General features: G+C 39.3%; 1 protein-coding gene across 1 annotated transcript in view; it reads left to right on the top strand.

The window, feature by feature from the left end:
- The window catches only part of Rnf19a (ring finger protein 19A, RBR E3 ubiquitin protein ligase), a gene marked incomplete at its 5' end in the record, with an annotated part of 41232 nt that overhangs the window by 8483 nt on the left and 11225 nt on the right, over positions 1–21524 (top strand). Inside the window, 4 exons of the mRNA XM_026789778.1 lie at positions 12172–12936; positions 16442–16650; positions 19976–20120; positions 21107–21269. Of these exons, the coding sequence (XP_026645579.1) occupies positions 12172–12936; positions 16442–16650; positions 19976–20120; positions 21107–21269 (1282 nt within the window). The remainder of the gene's footprint in view (positions 1–12171; positions 12937–16441; positions 16651–19975; positions 20121–21106; positions 21270–21524) is intronic.

Below are 21524 nucleotides of genomic sequence, written 5' to 3' on the forward strand. Positions count from 1 at the left end.
GAGGGGAGGAGAGAAAATGTTAGAGTTAAAAGCATTAAAAGAAGTTATTTCCTGCCGGGCCTTTAATCACAGCACTCGGGAGGCAGAAGCAGGCGGATCTCTGTGAGTTTGAGACCAGCCTGGTCTACAAGAGCTAGTTCCAGGTCCAGGACGGGCTCCAAAACCACAGAGAAACCCTGTCTCGAAAAAAAAAAAAAAAAAAAAAAAAAAAAAAGAAGTTATTTCCTTATTTGTTTGAATTTAAATCCAAGAAGTTTAGTGAGCTGCAAACAGAATTAATGCAAAGAAAACAGACTTTAGGCTCATCTTAAACTGTTAGTGAGAGCTAATCATCATTACCAGTTTTATTGCATTTGGAGTCATGTTGGATACATATCTCAGGGTACGCATAAGGGTGTTCTTAGACAGGTGTAATTGAAAGAAGTCCTACCCTGCATGTGGGCAGCATCATGAGTAAAAGTCAATTGAGCACGGGCATTTTCCTAACAAGATGCAATGTGGCCTATATTTGCATATGTGTGTGTGTGTGTGTGTGCGTGTGCGTGCGCGTGAGTGCGTGTGTGTGTGTGTGTGTGTGTGTAGAGGCCAGCTACCTCACGTCTTGCTGTGGTTAACTATATTCTTGAACTGTGAATCCAAACTAAACCTTAAGTTGCTTTTTTAGTTGGGTATTTTATCACAGCAACAAGAAAGAAAGCCAATATAGTGCTTAATACCAAGTATATAAATTAATAAAACAGAAATAAAAAATTGCATTGCCAATAGGGGAATTAATGAAAACAGCTTACTGCTGTGAGCTCTGCACACCAACAAGTACCAAAGAAAGGTCTGAGGCTTTAGGAAGGCGATGCCAGATGAGAACTGAAGAGCCCCAGAGATGGCAAATATGTCGAAAAATAGTGTCTTAGTTATTCCTATGAAGAGACCTTGACAGCAGCATGGTCTTTCAGAGCATTATCTTACAAAGGAAAACTTTTCACTGGGGCTGGCTTACAGTTTAGAGGTTTAGTCTCTTATTGTCATGGCGAGAAACATGACAGCATGCAGGTAGGCATGGTGCTGGAGAAGGAGCGGAGAGTCCTACATCTTGATTTGAAGGCAGCAGGAAGAAACTGAGCCACCAGACCTGGCTTGAGCTTCTGAGACCTCAAAGCTCCTCACCACCTAGTGACACACTTGCTCCAGCAAGGCCACACCTACTCCAGCAAGGCCACACCTACTCCAGCAAGGCCACATCTCCTAGTAGTTCTATTGTCTCTGAGCCCATTATGGGGCCATTTCTTTCAAACCACCACAAATTGGCTCAGTCTTTGACAGAATTATTTTTTATAATATTTATTTATTATGTATACAATATTCTGTCTGCATGTATGCCTGAAGGCCAAAAGAGGGCACCAGACCTTGTTACAGATGGTTGTGAGCCACCATGTGGTTTCTGGGACTTGAACTCGGGACCTTTGGAAGAGCAGGCAATGCTCTTAACCACTGAGCCATCTCTCCAGCCCCAGAATTATTTTTTAATTACATTTTTTTGAAGGAGGTGGGGGTATGTGTGTCTGGGCATGAATGTGAAGGTCAGAGAACTTCTTAGCTTGTAGAATTGAGCTCAGGTCATCAGGCTTGGTGGTGAGCACCAAGCCGTCTCATTGGTCCCTCTGAAAGGGTTTTGTAGGCATAAAAAGTGGTACAATAATTTATAAAGGAGTTTCATAAATGTGACAATTAGAAATCATAGTTTCTATATTTCAAGACATCAAATTAAAAATCACATTTGGATAAGGTTAAATCTTGAATGTTTTCAATGAAAAGGGGACAGTGTTTCAGTGTAAAAATGAACAAAAAGTGAGCAGATAAAGTAGGGATGCATGTAAATACATTAAGTTGTTTAGTAATGAAATAAATTGAAGATAGTAGTTTTTGCTACTCAAAAAGCTTTTACCGTAATAAAAGATGTTGATGAGCATTGAGGGGAATAAGCACCAGGAACACAACACCTTAGTCTACTTCAGGTGCTTATTTTAGAAGTCCACATCATTTAAAAGATAGTAGGTGATTCATGCACCAAGACATGACTGTATCGGTTCAGCAGTGGACTGGATGGAGAGAAGGTCATTATTCAACAGTTAGTGTTAAAGCAACTGAGTAACTATTTAGATGTAAAAGTTTAATCTTTTGCTTACATTAAAAATTTTGAATGAATCAAACAATTAGGGAAAAATAAACTTTAGAAGTAGCAGAAGACATTAGAGAGTTTTATTTATTTTGAATTATGTTTTTCAGTGCTTGAGAGGCAGAAACAAGCAGCTTGAGAGATTGAGGCCAGCCTGGTCTATGTAGCAAGTTCCAGGCCAGCCAGGGTTACACAGTAAGACCCTCCCTCACCCCAAAATTCATTAAATTACATTTGCTTATTTATTGTGGGGTGGGTGGGTGTTTGTGCTATGGCCTATATGTGGAGCTTTTGTCCTTCCACTGTGATTTTCAGGGGTTGGGCTGAGGTGGTCACTCTTAGTGGCAAATACCTGAAGTTATTGCCAGTCCATTAATTTTAAAAGTATAGTCTTGATACTTAACATATTTAGTATTTTTATATCCCATAGCTACTTGTAGGGTAAAGAAGATTGTTTTCATAGTTTAAAATTTTACATATAGACCAGGCAGTGGTGGCATGTGCCATTAATCCCAGAGGCAAAGTCAGCCATATCTCTGGTCTACAGAGGGAGTTCTAGGACAGCCAGGTCTACACAGAAATCCTGTCTCAAAAACAAAACAAAACAAAATTTATGTGTAGAAAAACTGTATGATTAAATAAGGTCACATAGCAATAACAAACCCAAAATATTTATGTACACTGTTTTCTGTAAGCTACACATTGTATTAGGTACCAGAGAGCCAAGCCAAGGCTTAGCTAATATGTCACTTCAGTAATAAGTTATGTCTAGATACTTTGTCAGAGGTTGATTTGACATTATTCTTAAAACTTCTCTTTGGAGTGATTGCTGTCCTTATTTGTAATGGAGATCACAGGTTCCCTCGAGAGCAGTGACTCTCAGCCTTCCCAGTGCTGTGACCCTGAAGCACCATCAGTAAAAACTCAACCTGAAGGTCAGAACGTAAAGCAACCAGCCACTGGCTCTTACCTTGACCTAAGTCAGAAATGGTGATCCTGCCTCCAGGAATCTCAGAATGAGATTGACTAAGAGCTGTCTCCTCCTGTTTTATAATGCTCTCTGGGACTGGGATTAAAGACATGCACCGCCCGGTTTCTATGGCAACTAGTGTGGCTGATGGGATTGAAGGTGTATGTTAACCACTGCCTGGTCTGTAAGGCTGACCAGTGGGCTGTTTTACTCTCTGATCTTCAGGCAAACTTTATTAAAATACGAATAAAATGCCACTACTTGACCCTTTAATACGGTTCCGCATGCTGTGGTGACCCCCAACCCTAAAATTACTTTTGTTGCTACTTCATAACTGTAATTTTGCTACTGTTATGAATCGTAACATAAATATCTTCTGTGCAGGATATCTGATATGTGACCCTTGTGAAAGGGTCATGACACACAGGTTGAGATCCACGGTTGTAGAGTATTGTCTGTCACTGAAGATCTTGACTTCCAAGGTTCTTCTGATGCTGGGTATTTTCTGTTTACCACTGGCACCACACCCTCCAGGGTCCACGCCCTCCAGGGTCCACGCCCTCCAGGGTCCACTTTAAAAATTGTAGGCCAGGTGTGGTAGCACCTCCCTTTAATCACAGCGTCCAGGAGGCCGAGGCTGGTAGGATTCTGTGAGTTCCAGGCCAGCCTGGTCTACATAGTGAGTTCCTGGAGTTCTACTATTTCAAGTGATATCCATGGATTTGTTGGCCCAGCAACCCCTCATTTTCACTGAGAACAGCTCCTCCAGAGCTGCCATGTTAGTGCACTGTTCCCTATTCCTGGTCATTCAATCATTAATGGAGGACCATTTGACCCAACTCTGCCAATTCTAGAGAGCTTGCCTGGAACTCTTAGAACAAGAACTTAAAAGGATAGTTGGATTTTCTTTACTACTGAGGCTGTCAGCATTGAGGCTACCCATGGCCAGCTTAAGAGCAAGCAGAAAAATATAAGGGGGTGGGGAGAGGGAGAGAGAGGTGAGGGGAAGGGAGGGAGGGAGAGAGAATTCTTTGAGACAAGGTTTCTCTGTGTAGCCCTGGCTGCCCTGGAACTAGCTCTGTGTGTAGACCAGGCTGGCCTTGAACTCACAAAAATATGCCTATTTCTGGCTCCTGTATATTTTTATTTTATATTTGTGAATGTTTTTCTGCACCACATGTGTCCAACCCAGATACCTCTCTGTGCCTTGGACCAGTGGAGGTCAGAAGACAGAACTGGAGTTAGAGACTGTTGTTGGCTGTCATGTGGGTGCTGGCTGCAGAACTCAGGTCCTCTGTGAGACCAGCAAGTGCTCATAAATGTTGATCCATCACTTCAGCTGCCAGATGCACTCTTCATTCGCCTTCTGTCCTGCTTTGTGACCCAGAATGTTAGCCTCTAAGGGTGGACTCCGTGGTCCTCTTGTTGCCTTTTAGTTGAGTTTAGCCAAATTTGAGGCCTCGGTTGGTTGGCCACCTTTCTAAGTGGCCCTTCAGTGACCTCTTTGAGAATGCTTTTATTTTTCTTTTAAGATTTATCTTTTTATTTTATGTGTCGGGGCGTTTTGTGCCTGGTGCCTGCAGAGGTCAGAGGAAAGCAGGAGATCCCCGGGAAGGAGTTCTGTGGGTAGTTGTGAACTGCCCTGCCAGCGCTGGCTGGCCCGCAGGGGAAGAGTCTCTAGCTGCTGAGCCTCTCCCCACTGCCAGCTTTGCCTTTCCTAGAACTGTGGCCAGAACAACTTTCCTTAAGTCTGTGGATTGAGCCTTCTGACTGTAAGGTACTGTGTTTGCAAATTGAGTATTTAAAATCTAGAGCACATTTTTATTTAAATCAGTATTATGTGTTGGTTAGGTGTTTAAGTTGATCTGTTCAATGTCTGTAGTCTTTACAAAGTGTAAGAAAATAATTTGTCAAGTTAAATTCATTTAAGTAGTATCAGAAGAAACTAATTTCTGCTAGAGAAAAGGCTCAGGGTTGAATCATTCATTTTGCCTTTTCAGAGAACTCCATTTTAGTTCCCAACTCCAGGGGGATCTGGTGTTCTCTTTTAGCCTTACACACAGGCGCGCGCGCGCGCGCGCGCGCACACACACACACACACACACACACACACAAATCTTAAAAACTTTATCACTTTTACTAGGTCTTTAGAACACATGGGTTTTGTATGTGGTACCTTTGTTTGGGCTATTACATTCTGTTTTCTTTTTCCAGCTCTGGCTGCCCTGGAATTCACTATGTAGATCACACTGCATTGACCTCATTGTGACCCATCTGCCTCAGCCTCAGTTCCCCACCTCTCTGGGGCGCATTCCGTTTCTCAGTTCCACACAGTCCTCCAGAGATAGATAAGAGAATCAAGGGGAGGGAGTGTAAACACTGGACTAGAAGGTTGAACAGTAATCTGACCTGCTTCTCCTTGGTTGAAATACAGGAGACACTGGGGTTCCTTTGCCACTGAAAAACTAATTTGTTAGTGTTTAGTTAAGGCAGTTGGAATTGTGCTAAATGGGAAAAGGAGGAATTTCTCACTGTTTCATTAGCAGAGTTCCTTGTGACACTGATGTTTGAGAACGGACAGAATGGAGTCTACTTACCTTCCAGTCTCAGGAACTGCTCCATGCTTTCCCTCTTGGGGAAAGGATCTCACTAAGATAGGCATTATTGTCATGGAAGTTGCATCCGTTAGGGTTTCCCAGATAAACAAATGTTGCAGATATACAGAGCAGTTTTGTGTTGTTTAGGAATTGGCTCCGATGGTTGTGAAGGCAGAAGCATATACCATGATCTGCAGGCTAGAGGTTGAGGAAAACTGCTGTATTCGAATCCAAGTGCAGATGTTTGGGAACCAGAGGAGCCAGAGTTATATAAATTCTGAGTTCAAAAGGCCTGGAAACCAGAAGCTCTCGATTCCAAGAGTGGAGAAAGATAGATCTCAAGCAGAGGGCAAATTCGCCTTTTCTCTTTTTCTCTCTCTCCAGGCACTCGTGGATTAGCTAGTCTTCACACACATTAGTAAGGGCTCTTCTGTACTCAGTCTGCTGATTTAGGGCCTTTCTTATCTACCAGCCGGAATTCTTTCCCCCACCACTGCTTTTCTTCATGCTATCGGTGTTTTATAGTTTAACAAATCAGTCGGGAACCTTTCTGTGCTGTTTTACCACGTGCTGTAACTCTAAACTGGTTAAGTATTTTTTGTACAGTGCAAGCACCTTGGTTGGGAGAGACGGAGAGAGATTTAAATCAAAAGGAGTTTAGGTTCCATAGACAGGAGTGTACTGAGGAGGCTATCTTAGCCATGGTGGCCTCTTATGGTGAAGGAAGCTGGATTAGGACATCCAACAGCAACCCACAGAACAAAGAATATGCCTTACTTTTCTACATTTTGGGGGCAGGAGTCTCTGGATTTAGATGGAGAAGCCTCTAAGTAGTAGTTTAGTGAATGTACTAGGTAGGCTGTAATTTAAACTAATTCTGTTGTTCCACCCTGCTTTGGGGCTGCTATAATCTAAGAATTTAGTTGTTTAGGGAAGGTGCCAGATAGGGAAAGCATGGCTGATCCCTTCTACAAGGGCAGCATCTGTGACCTGTATACCACCCATCCAATTTAGACAGTATACTGTCAGCAACTGAGACAAGGGTGGGTTTTTTGCCCACATGGCTTGACTGAGTTTTCTGTCCCACCAGGTCCCTTAGTTGTTAAGTCCCAAAGAAATACAAAGAGGTCTACATTAATCATAAATTGGTTGACCCAGTAGCTCAGGCTTCTTATTAATTAATTCTTATAACTTATATCAGCCATAATTCTTATCTGTGTTAGTTACGGTGAGGCAGTCACATCTTGCTTGCTCTTTGTCTGGGTGACCACTGCAGACTGAAACTTCCCTCTTCCCAGAATTCTCATTGCCCTGTCTCTTCTTCCTGCCTGGTTGCCCTGCCTATACTTCCTGCCTGGCTACTGGCCAAGCAGTGTTTATTTAAAATACAAGCGACAGGGTACAGACCATTGTCCCACAGCACCATATGAAGTTTTTTGTTTTTTTGTTTTTTTTTGATACTCAATCATCTTCGCTGAAATAGATCAGTGCTGCCAGAAACGAACATGTCTCACGGTCATGAAAAGCCTTAGGTTATTAAACATATTGAATGCCATATTCTGTAGGTCTTTGAAGTGTTTGAATACCATTTAGCTAACTAAATATATCTGTGTATGACCTTGAAAACATACCTAACATGACTATAAGTTTAATATTATGGGTGACTATTAGCCTGTATTTTTAATTATGCTAAATAGTTCATAGAGATAACTTTCAGTGACTAGAAATTTACATTGTTAAATAAGCTGTATAGGTACAATACCTTAAACAAGATTAGAAACATACATACAGTGTAACAAGAATAACCTTAAATTTGTTTCTCTACACAAAATTCCATACCATTGTAAAATATTTGACTAGTAGTTGCTTTTTTTAGTTTCAAAGTAGATTCAGGAATCTACCCTTTTATCCTATCATTTCTATATCATATACCCCCTTTTTTCTTTTTATGTTTATCCCTTTTTTATTATGACCAATAATAACTAGTAACCAACCTTCCCTTAAATGAAAACAAACATCCATAACCAGTATTTTGGGAATGTGGCTATTTTGGGAATGTGGCTGTCATTCTCTGGACTACTTCCTGTTGGTTGTGGGTGCTGGACTTTTTGGGGGGGGGACCTTGAGAAAATGAGGATGATTGTTAGGTCTTGTCTGGAGTATTCTGTGAGGCTGGGTCATCTCAGTCAGCAGCCTTGAAGCTGTTCTGGATCCAGGGTCACCTGGACCATCCATTTTTATTAGTGTCTGGTCCACTTGCTCTGAAAATATGTAAACTTTTAAAGGTAACATACACATTTGTAATACAAGTATAGGCTGTGCTTATACATAAGTCAGCCAAAGATTGTTATCTTTTGTTCTGTGTTTGAGCAGGTAACATTTACATCACATGTCTTGTAGTTCTTTATGTCTGTAGTCAGAAGTTCAGGGGGTCTTCCTCAGTCAAACCTGATTTTCTTTAACCCAGAATGAACCCACAGCTCCTTATTTCCTGTGGAAATTAAAGCAAACCCTCTCCCTCAAAGTAACACTTCTTTTGACTTAAATTTTGAAGTCAAGATATTTTTAAAATATATAGGTTGTTTTAATCAATGAGCTTTCATAATCTAGCATCTCTTAGCAGCCAAAAAATTTAAAGACACCACAATAACATATAGGATCTGGCTCTGTATTTCCCATCTTTATGTGACTTCTTTTTTATTACTTACTCCCCTTTTAAGGACTTTATTATTTTAAAGTTATATATTTCTTTTTGTGACTGCCTATACCTTCCCTTTTCTCTCCTAAGCTTGCACATATTTTTAAGTACATTGTAACCCATTTGGAGTTTTTTTTCATCTGATTCTCTTTATTGCCTATCTGTAATCTCTTTCGGACTGCATGAGCCTTTAAACTGTTAAGTGGCATGTCTAGGACCAAAGCCTCTACTTTGACGCCTGACTCCACTCACTTGGTTCCCTGAGAGCCTAGCTTCATGGTGTAGGTACCAGCAGGAGAGCCCCATTTTCTGCCTCAGCTCTGGAGAGCTTTGGATCTGCACTGCCACTGAGTAGTGTGCAGCCCACTGCTCATAAACCCCAAAGAACCCCCTGCCCTTGCTGATAGCACAAACCAAGAAGCTGCCCCTTTTTGCCACTAGCAAACAGAGTTTACCTGGGAAAAGTCAATCACCAAGAAGCCACGCTTGACTCCGTTTTTTGTGTGTTTAGAATCCCTTTTTAAGCTTTGTCAGGTCTTACATGGAAAATCCGGCCCCACATTGGAATACCATTTGTAAGTGGAGTTTCCCTGTGTCCCAGCTGCTCTCAAATAACCAGACTGCAGATGCAATATTAATTATAAATGCTCAGCCGATAGCTCATTTTCTACACATCCTGCTTCCTCTGTCTGTACTGCGTCTCCCTGACTCCACCCTTCTTCACCCAGCATCCTTAGATTGGCTGTCCCATTTGTACTTCCTGCCTGGCTGCTGGCCAGTCAGCTTTTTATTGACAATGAGAGCAACACGTTCTCACAGTGTACAGGATTATTCCACAGCAAAAGTGTTTTTAGTATTGTGGTTTATAAGTGGGTGCGCAGCCAAATCACTGAAAATTTTAAATACCAAAACAATACCAAAGATTGTATACCTAATCTACAAATGGTCTCATACCATATATACTATTTTGTGATTGTCATTTCTCAGTTCTGTATGACTCTTTCCATAGATTATGTTTGGATTATGTTTGCTCATTTAAGTGCCCAGTTGATACTCAAACATAATTTATTTACTTATTTATTTGTTTTTCAAGACAGGGTTTCTCTTTGTAGACCAGGCTGGCCTCAAACTCAGAGAGCCACCTGCCTCTGCTCCCAAGTGCTGGGAATAAAGGTGTGCCTAGAGATTTTGTTGTTTTGCTTTTTTCCTCCCTTTTACCAACTATACAGCAATAGATAGATGTATCTATGTATTATTATTTCACTGGAAGGATGAACACCTGGGCTTAAGAATATTTCTGTTTTAAAATAATGGTAAATTGGTTTGCACACACACATTGTGCTTAGATTCTTCAAGACTTGAGGTGATTATTTCACTGGACTAGATTATCAGCCTTTACAACGTTGTTGGTATCTACAAAATAGTATCTAATGTTTGGATTTTTGTTGGGTACCAGCCATGACAAAAATACCTCTCGCCAGGGAAAAGGTGTGGGGATTAGAAATATAGTAAAGAATATGAAGATGCGAATGGAAATAATAAGACAAAGAAACATACAGGATAGTATCTGGAGGGAATTCCAGCAAGTTCTGAAAATTCACCCGTGTTCAATTGAAAATTGCAGGCTACATTCATAGTTAAACATTCTATTGCTAGAACAAAACAAGTCACGTCACACCCTAGACCAAAACATTCTGTAGGTAAACCACTCCCTGGGTGAAATCCAGTGTTATCTCCATAAAGGAACTCCGACCTTTGGTCGGCGTGGAAACAGGCTCACGTTTTCAGACCTCCACAGATTATTTTACTTCTTTAGTTGTGATTGTTGTTAAATTATTTCCTGTCTGACTAATTTTTGTAATACTCAAAATCAACTGCTTCAGTCTTTGTGTGTCTCTCAGACTTTATGTTGTTTTCCTCCTGGTACAGTGTAAAGTCTACTTGGAGAGTGAGAAAGCTTGTTCTTTGCTAACCGTGTTTCCCAGTTTATTGTGTGTGCTCTTGTTTAGGAGTAAAAATGCTGGGTGTCCTTTTGCTCCAGTTTGGTAGATGCTGTTAGATCGTTACCAAAGTAGTTGTGCCATCTTATTTTCTCACCACCATCGTGAGAGAGTGCTCACTCCTCCACATCCCTGCCAGCATCTAGAAATACCACTCTCCTGGTTTATCCGTTTACCGCATAGTGACCTGTCTGTGTGGCTGTTATGACAATGGATGGTGTTGTGCCCTCTGTCCAGTTCTCTTTTGGGTTGTCTGTTTTATGTGTTTATGCTCGTCGCCTGTCTGAACACCATTCTTTTGTGGCGTGTGTCTTCTGCACGCTGGTAATACTCGCTTCCTGGACCTTCTTTTGCCGTTTACTGCCTTTTATTTTATGATTAGCACTTGTAATGTTCTGTATAAGAAATCTTTTTGTTGAAATATTCTCATTGTCTCCTAAAAGCTTCTTCCATTTAAATTTGTAAATTTGCTGTAACTGATTTTTAAAAAATTGATTTTATTATATTCACTTGTGTGTTTCTATATTCACCATGACACAGTATATGCATGCAGAGGAAAGCTTTGAGGAGGTGCTTCCCTCCTTCAACGATGTATATTCCAGGAATAGAACCCAGGCCATTAGCTTGTGTGGCAAGTGCTTTTATGGGGTGAGCCATTGGTCAAATTCCTGATCCTCTCTCAATTTTAAAAAGACCAATTTTAGTGCTCAACAAGATCACCTTTGTTAAAAATCAAATATAATAGGTGACATTTTGTTTTTTCGGGTTTTTTTTGTTGTTTGTTTATTTTTTTTTTTTTTGTTTTTTTTTGAGGCAGGATTTTTCTGTGTTGTCCTAGCTGTTCTGGAACTTGCTCTGTAGACCAGGTTGGCCTCGAACTCACAGACATCTGCTTGCCTTTGCCTCCCGAGTCCTGGGATTAAAGGTGTGCACCACCACTGCCCAGCTAATATGTGAGATTTTTTTAAAAGACCCTTGTAAGGGTTTAGTAAAATGCTGCGGTTCCCTGAGGGGCGCAGCGGGCCATGGGGGGGGGGGAGCCAGGTCCCACGAGGAGCCATGTCCAGTGAAAGACAGGGATGGATAGGTGGATAGGCACGCCATGCAGAGTGAGTTTGGATATGGTTTATTTAGTAAAAGGGAAGAAGAGGGAGAGGGGGATGAGGAGAGGAGGGCAGAGAGAGCACAGGCTGGAAGTGGAAGGAAGATCAGCAGAAGGGAGGGTGGGGGTGGAGGGGTGGGGAATGGGGGTGGGCTGGGCTTGTCTCTTAAAGGGACAGGACAGACCATTGCAACCATATTATATGCCTTTGGTCTGTCACCATCTTAATAACATTACCATAATTATGAAATTATAGTGAGTGATGGTTTCTGGAATGTTAGAGACTCTCTACTTAGAATGTCATTCTTCAAGCTATTCCTAGTTTTTGTTTACATGTACATTTTATTTCTAATTAAAAACAGGAGTTATTTAAGTTAGTGATAGCATCAAGATTTATCTAAGACTTTTGTAACAAATGTTTCAGTTCAAGTGTAGAAAACCTTTTATTAGGGTTAAAGAATGTTTTCATTGCTATTTCAGCATTCATTGTATGTTTTCCTGTAGACTAACAACTTTAATTTTTAAGCTGATAGTTATAGAAGATACTTGTTAAAAATTTTACAGAGAACCTGTAAGATTATAAAAACATACACATAAAAATACAGTTAAATTGTTTGTTTTCTGTTTTTTATAGGACATCTGTGACAGCAGTCTTCTCTAATTGGACTTTTTCAAGATTCTCTGAAGGAGCCAATAGGATTTTTTTACATCATGACTTAATCTGTCTACAAGAACAAAAAGTAAATTTTGTTTTTAAGTATAATGAAGGGCTGTGTATGAACACTGACCCCAACTCAATTCTAATGAGCATTTTAGACATGAGTTTACATCGGCAAATGGGTTCGGATAGAGATCTTCAGTCTTCTGCCTCATCTGTGAGCTTACCTTCTGTCAAAAAGGCACCAAAAAAGAGAAGAATTTCAATAGGCTCTCTCTTTCGGAGGAAAAAGGACAACAAACGTAAATCAAGGGAGCTCAATGGCGGAGTGGATGGAATTGCAAGTATTGAAAGTATACATTCTGAAATGTGTACTGATAAGAACTCCATTTTCTCTACAAATACCTCTTCCGACAATGGATTGACTTCTATCAGCAAACAGATCGGAGACTTCATAGAGTGTCCCTTGTGCCTCTTGAGGCATTCTAAAGACAGGTTTCCTGATATAATGACTTGTCACCATAGGTCTTGTGTGGATTGCTTGCGGCAGTACCTAAGGATAGAAATCTCGGAAAGTAGAGTGAATATCAGTTGTCCAGAATGCACCGAACGGTTTAATCCCCATGATATCCGGTTGATACTAAGTGATGACGTCTTAATGGAAAAGTACGAAGAGTTCATGCTCCGGCGATGGCTTGTTGCAGACCCTGACTGTAGGTGGTGCCCAGCTCCAGACTGCGGGTGAGGGCGCATCGCTTGCATTTCTTCATTGGCTATCTCTAGGGATAAAAGAATTTTCTTGTAGTCAAAACAAAACGTTTTGGGTATATACCATGCTAAGTATTGAAATTCAGAGATCCTGCCTTGTTTTATATTGTCTGTTCTTACCTGCATTTGTGAAGACAACTACCAGGAAGGTGGTGGGGAGAGGATTACATTATAAGCAGATTGGCTTTTCTTCATCCATGAGCAGTTTTTATTTGGGGATAACAGAATGCTCAATGTTAGGGTTATTTGTTGAAAGGTATTTTATACCACAAATCAATGTGTGTGTTAGTGTTCATATGTGAACATTTTCAGGTTTTAAGAATTGCTACACACAGGAATTAAATAATTCATTACCTCAAGTTCTAAATGACAAATGTCATTTCCTTAGCATTTAAAATAAAATAATTTTGCATATATATTTAATTATTGTGTAACTGCAGCTTGAATGTTGTACAGTTGTCAGAACTAAGAAAAACCAGATTATTTTCCCTTTAGGTAAGTTATATGCTCTTTATAGTAAAAGCCACAATGGGGAGATAGGTCGGTTGGTAAGGTGACTACTTTGCAAACATGGGGGACCTGAATCTGGATCCCTAGAATCCGTGTAAAAAAGCTAGCCCTGGTGGACATACCTGTAACCTCAGTGCTAGGGGCCAGGCAGAGTTAGGTGGGTTCTGAAGCTCATTGACCAGCTACTCTCGCTACATTAAGTGGAGAGTGAGTGAAGGACAAGCCTTATCCACCTCTGGCCGCACATGCATGTGCCTCCTCCATGTTTGTGTGCACTTCTCTACACACACCACATGAAAACACATAAAAGACTACAAAACATAGTAAAATTTACCATATTATTAGTACCCCGTGTATTATATAAATGAGTTTATGAAAACCCTGAATCTCTATATTATTTGATTGTAGATCCAGGGAAAACTAGGATATGAGTTTATTAAATTATAGTTTCAGAATTTATTGCCTGAATCAAACTAATCTTTAAAACCTTGTTGAGTAAATTTTCAGATTGCATCTAGTTTATATTCCCTAATTTTTAAAAACTTTAAGTATTTAATGGAAAAAGTTAAGTATTTCCCATCTGGGTAAATAAGTGAACACACAACTGTCTACCGTTTACTGTGTGATATAAAGCATTAAAAACTTAGTTACTTAATAAGTCATGAATTCATTAGTTATGTAAGTCTCAGATACAACCTAGTATTAGATTTGAATTATGCTTCCCAATACTAAAGAGTTTCTGTCATAACAAAAGCATACATTGAAGATACTATAGACGGGCTCATGGTACAGTGTGTGCCTATCAAGTGTGTGGTCCAAGGTCTGATCCCCAGCACCGTGTAAGCTGAGTATGTTGGTGCAGGCCTATGATCTTAGCACTTGAGAAGTGTAAGCAGGACAGTCAGAAGTTCAAAATTATCCGCAGCCACATAGTAGGTTCAAAGCCAGCCAGGGCTGCATAAGACCCTGCCTCAGAAATGGAAGTTGGTAGGTGTGTGTGTGTGTGTGTGTGTGTGTGTGTGTGTGTGTGTGTGTGTGTGTGTAAAGAGAAGTTAACTCTTCAAACTAGGCCAGGGCTAGCTGAGCTTCCAGGTGTAATGGCAGAATCAAACTCTGGGATCTAGGACAAGTTACACTCTGTGTCTAGAAAATAGGATTAACAAGCAGTGCTTTCCAATAATTTGAGGAAGATACTGTATCCTATTTAAACCAGCAGCATGGCTGTGACTCACTCTTGAGCCTGTAGGACCTTGTACAGTGTTGTCACTGGTGCAAGAGTGAAAATCTTTCTCATCAAATCAGATTTTGAGTTGGACAAAACATTCTACCTTAACCTTTTAGAATCATTATATTCTCTGGTAAAATACTTCAAACACTGAGAACTGATTCCTGCTGTATATAGCATGTGGAGGGTGTGGCTTTCCGAGTGTCCGTCATGGACCCCTAGGACACAAGTTACCTAATGAAGAATTGTGGCCAGCATAAACTGAGACAGAAACTCTAAGGGCCCACTTGATAAATAGCTCTGTATTATCTTGTCACCTCACATAACACGTTAAACAAAACCAGGGCAGATCACAGAACTAATTATAAAAGTAAAAGGTAAATTAATAAGAAAATATACTTGGATAATTTACTCACTTGCTACATTATTAAAATTGAATACACTTTACAGTAGAGAGATTAACACCTAGAGAAACAAAATAGGAGTACCTAATTTAATAAATTCTATTGTTAAGAAAAACAATAATCCTTAATTTGGCTATGCAGTAAGCTGTTGATGATGACTGTCAGTAGTATTAACTACAAAGGACAGAAAACTCGTTAGAGTCCCTTTATTTTTACGTTATTGTTTGTGCTGGCTCTCTAGAGATTAAGAGCATAATTTATATGTAGCTGGTAATGTTACAGGTATTATATTGGTATTATATAGAAAACTTTACCTACTAACATGAAACTTGTTCGTATAGTTTGAGCATCATGTAGATGGATGTCGGGAATAAAATGAGGGTCCTGCTCTAACCACTGAACCGGGTCACCAATTGCAGCCATTTTAAAACAAACAAAACCCAGCTGACCTTAACCTTAGCCTTTGAATTTCCTCTGGTTTCCCATTTCCCATTCTGCCCCTCCTCTTTCTCTATCCTCCTTTATTCCTTTAGTAAAAGATAGGATATGGAAGAGGTTTAGAATAAAATGTCTTTTCCTTTTCACTGAATTGTTTTTTATATATAAAAACTTGGCTTTAAATCATGTACTTTAAAGTTGAAAATAAAATGTCAATTCTTTACCCTGCCTCTGGGACTGCAATGAATTAACTATCCTTTTAAAAATATGTTTTATTAAGTAATATTTTTATATGTATGGATGTTTTGCCTACATGTAAGTCTGTGTACCACATGTGTGCAGTCCCTGTATGTAGTACCCATGGAGGCCAGAAGAGGGCATCAAATCCCCTGTGCCTGGCATTAGACAGTTATGAACCACCATGTAGATTATAGGAATCTAACCCAGTTCCTCTATAAGAACAGCAAGTGCTCTTAAATACTGAGCCATCTCTCCATTCCTTCATTGGTTACTATGACATTGTTTTTGTTGTTTTCTTTGAGACAGGGTCTCACTCTGGTTGTCTTGGAATTTATACTATAGACCAAGCTGGCCTTGAATTCACAGAGATCCACCTGCATCTGCCTCTGGGTGCTGAGATTAAAGACATGCACCCTCACGCCTGGCTAAAATTTGAAAGTATATAGAATTTTTTAAGGTATTTATGCTACTTTGATTTATGAACTACCATTTTTCTCTTATTTTCATGTTGGTAAGATTGTGTTAGGGTTTATGATATTTTATTAATACATATCTGAAAAGTGTTTTCTGAGTAGCATTTTAATTGAATGCTTCTTAAGTTTTTACTGAATTGATCTTGTTTTTGTGTCACATTTTAAGTTGTTTTCTTTGTTTTTTCAAGATATGCTGTGATAGCATTTGGATGTGCCAGCTGTCCTAAATTAACCTGTGGGCGAGAAGGCTGTGGGACAGAGTTCTGCTACCACTGTAAGCAGATCTGGCATCCAAACCAGACCTGTGATGCTGCTCGGCAGGAGAGAGCCCAGAGTTTACGCTTACGAACTATACGCTCTTCGTCCATTAGCTACAGCCAGGAGTCTGGAGCAGCAGGTAGTGTGTCTGCTTTTATTTATATGCTGTACGTGTGTGCACGCATGTGTGCGCACGGGTGTGTGCAGGTGAGGATAACGTAGGTATCAGACCTCACCTTTGGCTTGACGGAGACAAGGTATTTTGTTCTTTTCTGGTATGTATGTCAGGCTAACTGGCTTCTGAACTTAGAGGACTTCCTGTCTTTGCCTTCCATCTCAACACAGGAGCACCAGGGTTGCAGATGTGTGCACTCCTGTGCCTGACTGTGTGCTCTGGAAATTCACACTCTTGAAGCAAGTGCTTTCTTCACTGAGCCACCTGTCCAGTCCCTGTCTGATTTTCAAAAAATAGGTTATTTGACACATAGAGATTGGTTGGTGATTTTAACTTAAAGAGTATTCAGTTACCATTAATTTGTTATTTTATTTGTTTTCACTGTTAAAAAGTGTTTTATGTTTTACATATTTGTGTCCTGGAAACCTTATTCTTGATGTATTTTTGTTTAATAAATACAGAAAGTAGTTTTGAGATTGGAAAGATATCATTGTCAATGACAACAAAAAAGCTGCCTATTTGTGTACTAGACCATTGGATATACAAGACTTGTAAACACATTTGATAAAATAATAATTTGGAATGGAACCAATGTACAATTATTTCTGTTTGTATAAAGAACACACATTGAAGTATTTTGTGAAACTTAAAACATTTCAGATATATTTAATTTAGTACTAAGGACATAAAAATCATACCTTACTTAGGAAGGCATACAGAACTTCAGGGTGTCTTTGGAGGGTAACTAAAAATTAAGATAAACCTCAAAATAAGAAACATAGATGGACGTCTCCTGACCGCCCAGACCTAAACAATCACACAGAAACGGTATTAATAGCAACACTGTTTGGCTGATGGCTCAGTTATATTTCTAGCTAGCTCTTACGTCTTAAGTCAACCCATTCCTATTAGTCTGTATAATGCCTTGTGGCCGTGGCGTTACCTCATTTTCTACATACTTTGTTTCCTTGGTGACTGACTGGCATCTGCTTGATTCTGCCTACTCTCTCTGTATATCTCTGTTCAGATTTCCTGCCGGCTTTACTCTGCTAAGTCACTGGCCAAAACAACTTTGTTCATCAACCAATAAAAAAGCACTACAGATACAGAAGGACATCCCACATCAAAAAAAAAAAGTTTAAATTTTAAAAAAATCTTAGCGTTCTTAATGTTCTTTGACTAGTCAAAAAAAATTACTATTTTCTGTTAACAGAATGTTCTTAGTTCATTGGAATTTTAATTACTAGAAAACATTCTGTCTTGATAATTACAATGGGAAAATTTCAAAAGTATAGAAATTTGCGTTTAAAAAAAAGTGAGATTGTCATGTTCTTTATCCTGCTTGAGAAAAAGTCTTTTAAGCTTTAATGTGGATTTAATATTTTATGTAATACACTTGGGTTTCATTCCTATTTGCTTACTGATTTGTTTCTATTTCCTCTCCTAAAGATTTAGTGTATAATACAGAGATTTTAGCAATAATTATAATAATTGGTAGCTATGGATCGAGAAGGATTTTAGTGAGGTCCTGCTCCTGGAGAGTTGGCAGTAGCCATTGGATATTGCCTTGAAGAGTGGGGGAGGTGTCTTTTGGTCATAGGACACACAGGCGTGTAGAGAGATAGAATAGGCTCCGGACCAGATTTGGAGTCCGGAGTCAGGACTGAATTTAAGGTCCAGATTCTCCTCTTCTCTGTGACCTGAGCAAGGTTTCTCTCATCTTAAAGATGAAGCCACTGCAGTGCTTATGCATATAGGGCTGCAGTCGGTCTGCCTCATACATGTTCTCATGACGTTAGACATGGGAACACCGCAGACATCTGCTAGGAACATTTCTAAACGAGCGTTACAACTTAGTTATCTAAACAAATACTGGCCTTCCTCCAAGTAGTCACTGTGGGAGAGTATATGTAGTCATGTTTTACTGGACTGCAAAGGTTGTATCAGTTTGACTTCAATTTGGCTCATTCAGGGTAAATAAAACTAATGACACCATGCCATGTAAATCGGGGATTTGGGCTCAGGCAAGTGTGCAGTCTGATGTGGTGACATGGCATTGTTATCTAGATCATGTTCTAGAGCTATGCAGTCAAGTTGCCACCACTCTCAAAAAATCTAAAAATCATTTCATAATGTTTTACTAAGTTTACCATTTTGTGTTTGCTGCTTCTTGAGCAGATAGGATTGGTATTTCTTTTTGATATATATGTTGTGTTAAGTATAAAAGCTAGCTTTTTTTCTTGTCTACCCTATGTTTAAAATTTGTAATGCAAATGCTATATTCTTTGGGTTATTTAAATCATAATTTATAAATACTTTTACTTTTTGTATTCTAAAAATAATCCTTTATCATGTCTGTGATTGCTTAGAGCTATTGGTTTGCTCAAAATAGCTTGAATTATTAAAACACTTAAAGTGAACCTTACTAATTCGTAAGTTATAAATAGCTTCAGCCTTTCAAAAAACACCAAGGAAACTTGAATTTATTGATAAAGCAGTTAAAAACTGAGCATAAAACTTTCAGAAGGAAAAGAGAATATTAACTTAATGTTAATAAATAATAATAACATAGAACAAATACTTAAACTCAGTGGTCAGAATTGTAAATACATTTTCTAAACTGCATATAGATATAACTGGCTAATGGTGGCCTGTATTTAAAGAGTTATATCCTCTTTAAATAATGCTGACCTGACATCTTGGAGGACCATTATTTAAAGAGGATACAACTGGCTAATGGTGGCCTGTATTTAAAGAACAGCTATAATTCAGAATAGTGGTACAACTCATCCTTTGTTGATACCTAAGGTTATCTAACATGACATTCTAACCTGTCCCTGTGGGGCATTTTGTAATGCATTAGTATACATTAGTATACAGTTGTCCCAGCAACACTTGAATAAATGAACAGCAAATACGGAGAATGCTTACTAGCAGTCATGAGGATAAGGTATTCTGAAACTGTTCTCAGGGGTGTTTCTGTACAGGGCCCTTAGGTGAACAGGAAGTAACCACCTCCTGTGGTGCCTTCTCTAGAGGGCAGCATACAGGAGTCTGAACTCCTGTCATTCTTGGTTTTTACTGCCTTGCTACCATGTTTGAAAATGGTTAACTACAAAGTATATTTCCTTAGAAGGAAAGAAAAGAAATGCTTTCTGTACTAAAAACAACAGGCTAAAATTGCCACCTAGTAGATGTAATTTTACAGATTTGCTTGGGCAGTGTTAAAGCTGCCAATCTGAAAACTATGTCTACACATTTTATATTTTCTTGTCTGTGTTCCTCACAGCTGATGATATAAAGCCGTGCCCACGATGTGCTGCTTACATAATAAAGATGAATGATGGGAGTTGCAATCATATGACATGTGCTGTCTGTGGCTGTGAGTTTTGTTGGTTGTGTATGAAAGAAATCTCTGATTTACATTATCTAAGGTAAGCTTATGGAGAGAACTATATATGTATGAATAGTCTTTACATTGTATATCAAAGTTTTTGTTTTGGAAACAGCATGTCTTAGTTAGGTTCTTGTTGCTATAAAAAGACCCCATGACCACTACAACTCTATAAAGAAAGAATTTAATTGGGGTGGCTCTCTTACAGTTTCAGAGGTTCAGTCATTATCATCATGGTTGGGAGCATGGTGCATGCAGACAGGTGTGGTGCTGGAGCTGAGAGTCCTACATCTTGGAGGCAACAGGAAGTTGACTGACTGTCACACTGAGGGAAGCTTGAGAAAAGATCTCAAAGCCCGCCCCCACAGTGACACACTTCCTCTAACAAGGCCACACCTCCTAGTAGTACCACTTCCTTTGGGGACTATTTCCTTTCAACCCACCACGCTGTATTAATCTTAAGTATTTTTAGTCCTGAGATTTATAAGCTACTTAAAGAAATGGATTGTATTCCTCTTTACATAAGCTTAAAAGCTACCAAGCCATACTTAAATAACTTAGAATTACCGAGTCCAAGATAGGAAGCAGAGGAGGCTCCTTTGCTTTTACACTGCTGTTGAGCATCAGTGCCGATATCTCCTGCTGTATGCAGCTAATCCAGCTCTTCATTCTCATAAATAAATGTTCTCATTTAGGCCCCGGTGTGAATTTAGGATGTAATTATATAATTGTGTGCCTAAAATAGGAGATAGAATAAATATATTTTATTTTAAATCAGTATAATATTCAGAAATGGAGGTTCTGAAGGTTATGGAGAACTATGGGTAAATTTTACATCATAATTAACAATATCCTGTTTATGTAATTTAAAGTGGATCTTTCTTTAATCGTTTGGCTTTTAAATGACCCCAAAATACAAAAAGGAGAGGGGTAGTTAAGTATGAGAGACAGTCCCTTCTATAATTGTGGCTTAGATATGTTGTAGTTATTTGTTTCCCAACAGTTATTATATAATTTTCCTCTCAGTCCATCAGGTTGTACTTTTTGGGGGAAGAAACCCTGGAGCCGAAAGAAGAAAATCTTGTGGCAGCTGGGAACCCTTGTGGGTGCTCCTGTAGGGATTGCTCTGATAGCTGGCATCGCCATCCCCGCCATGATCATCGGCATTCCCGTGTATGTAGGCCGCAAGGTAAACGCTTTCTTCTAAATTGTTGGTGTGTTTTCTTAGACATGAAATGTCTTTGCTTTATTTTTTAACATAAAAGTTGGTTTTAGTTTCTTCATTATAAAGTTTTGGACTGGGAATGTAATTCTGTTGGTATATTTTTTTTTCATGGACGAAGTCCTTGATTTGACTACATAAGCTACATAAATTATATCTATAATTCCAACACTCAGGAAGTAGTGACAGAAAGATTAGAAGTTCAAAGTCATCTTTGGGATA

Source organism: Microtus ochrogaster, unplaced genomic scaffold, assembly GCF_000317375.1.
Source record: "Microtus ochrogaster isolate Prairie Vole_2 unplaced genomic scaffold, MicOch1.0 UNK29, whole genome shotgun sequence".
NCBI lineage: Eukaryota > Metazoa > Chordata > Mammalia > Rodentia > Cricetidae > Microtus > Microtus ochrogaster.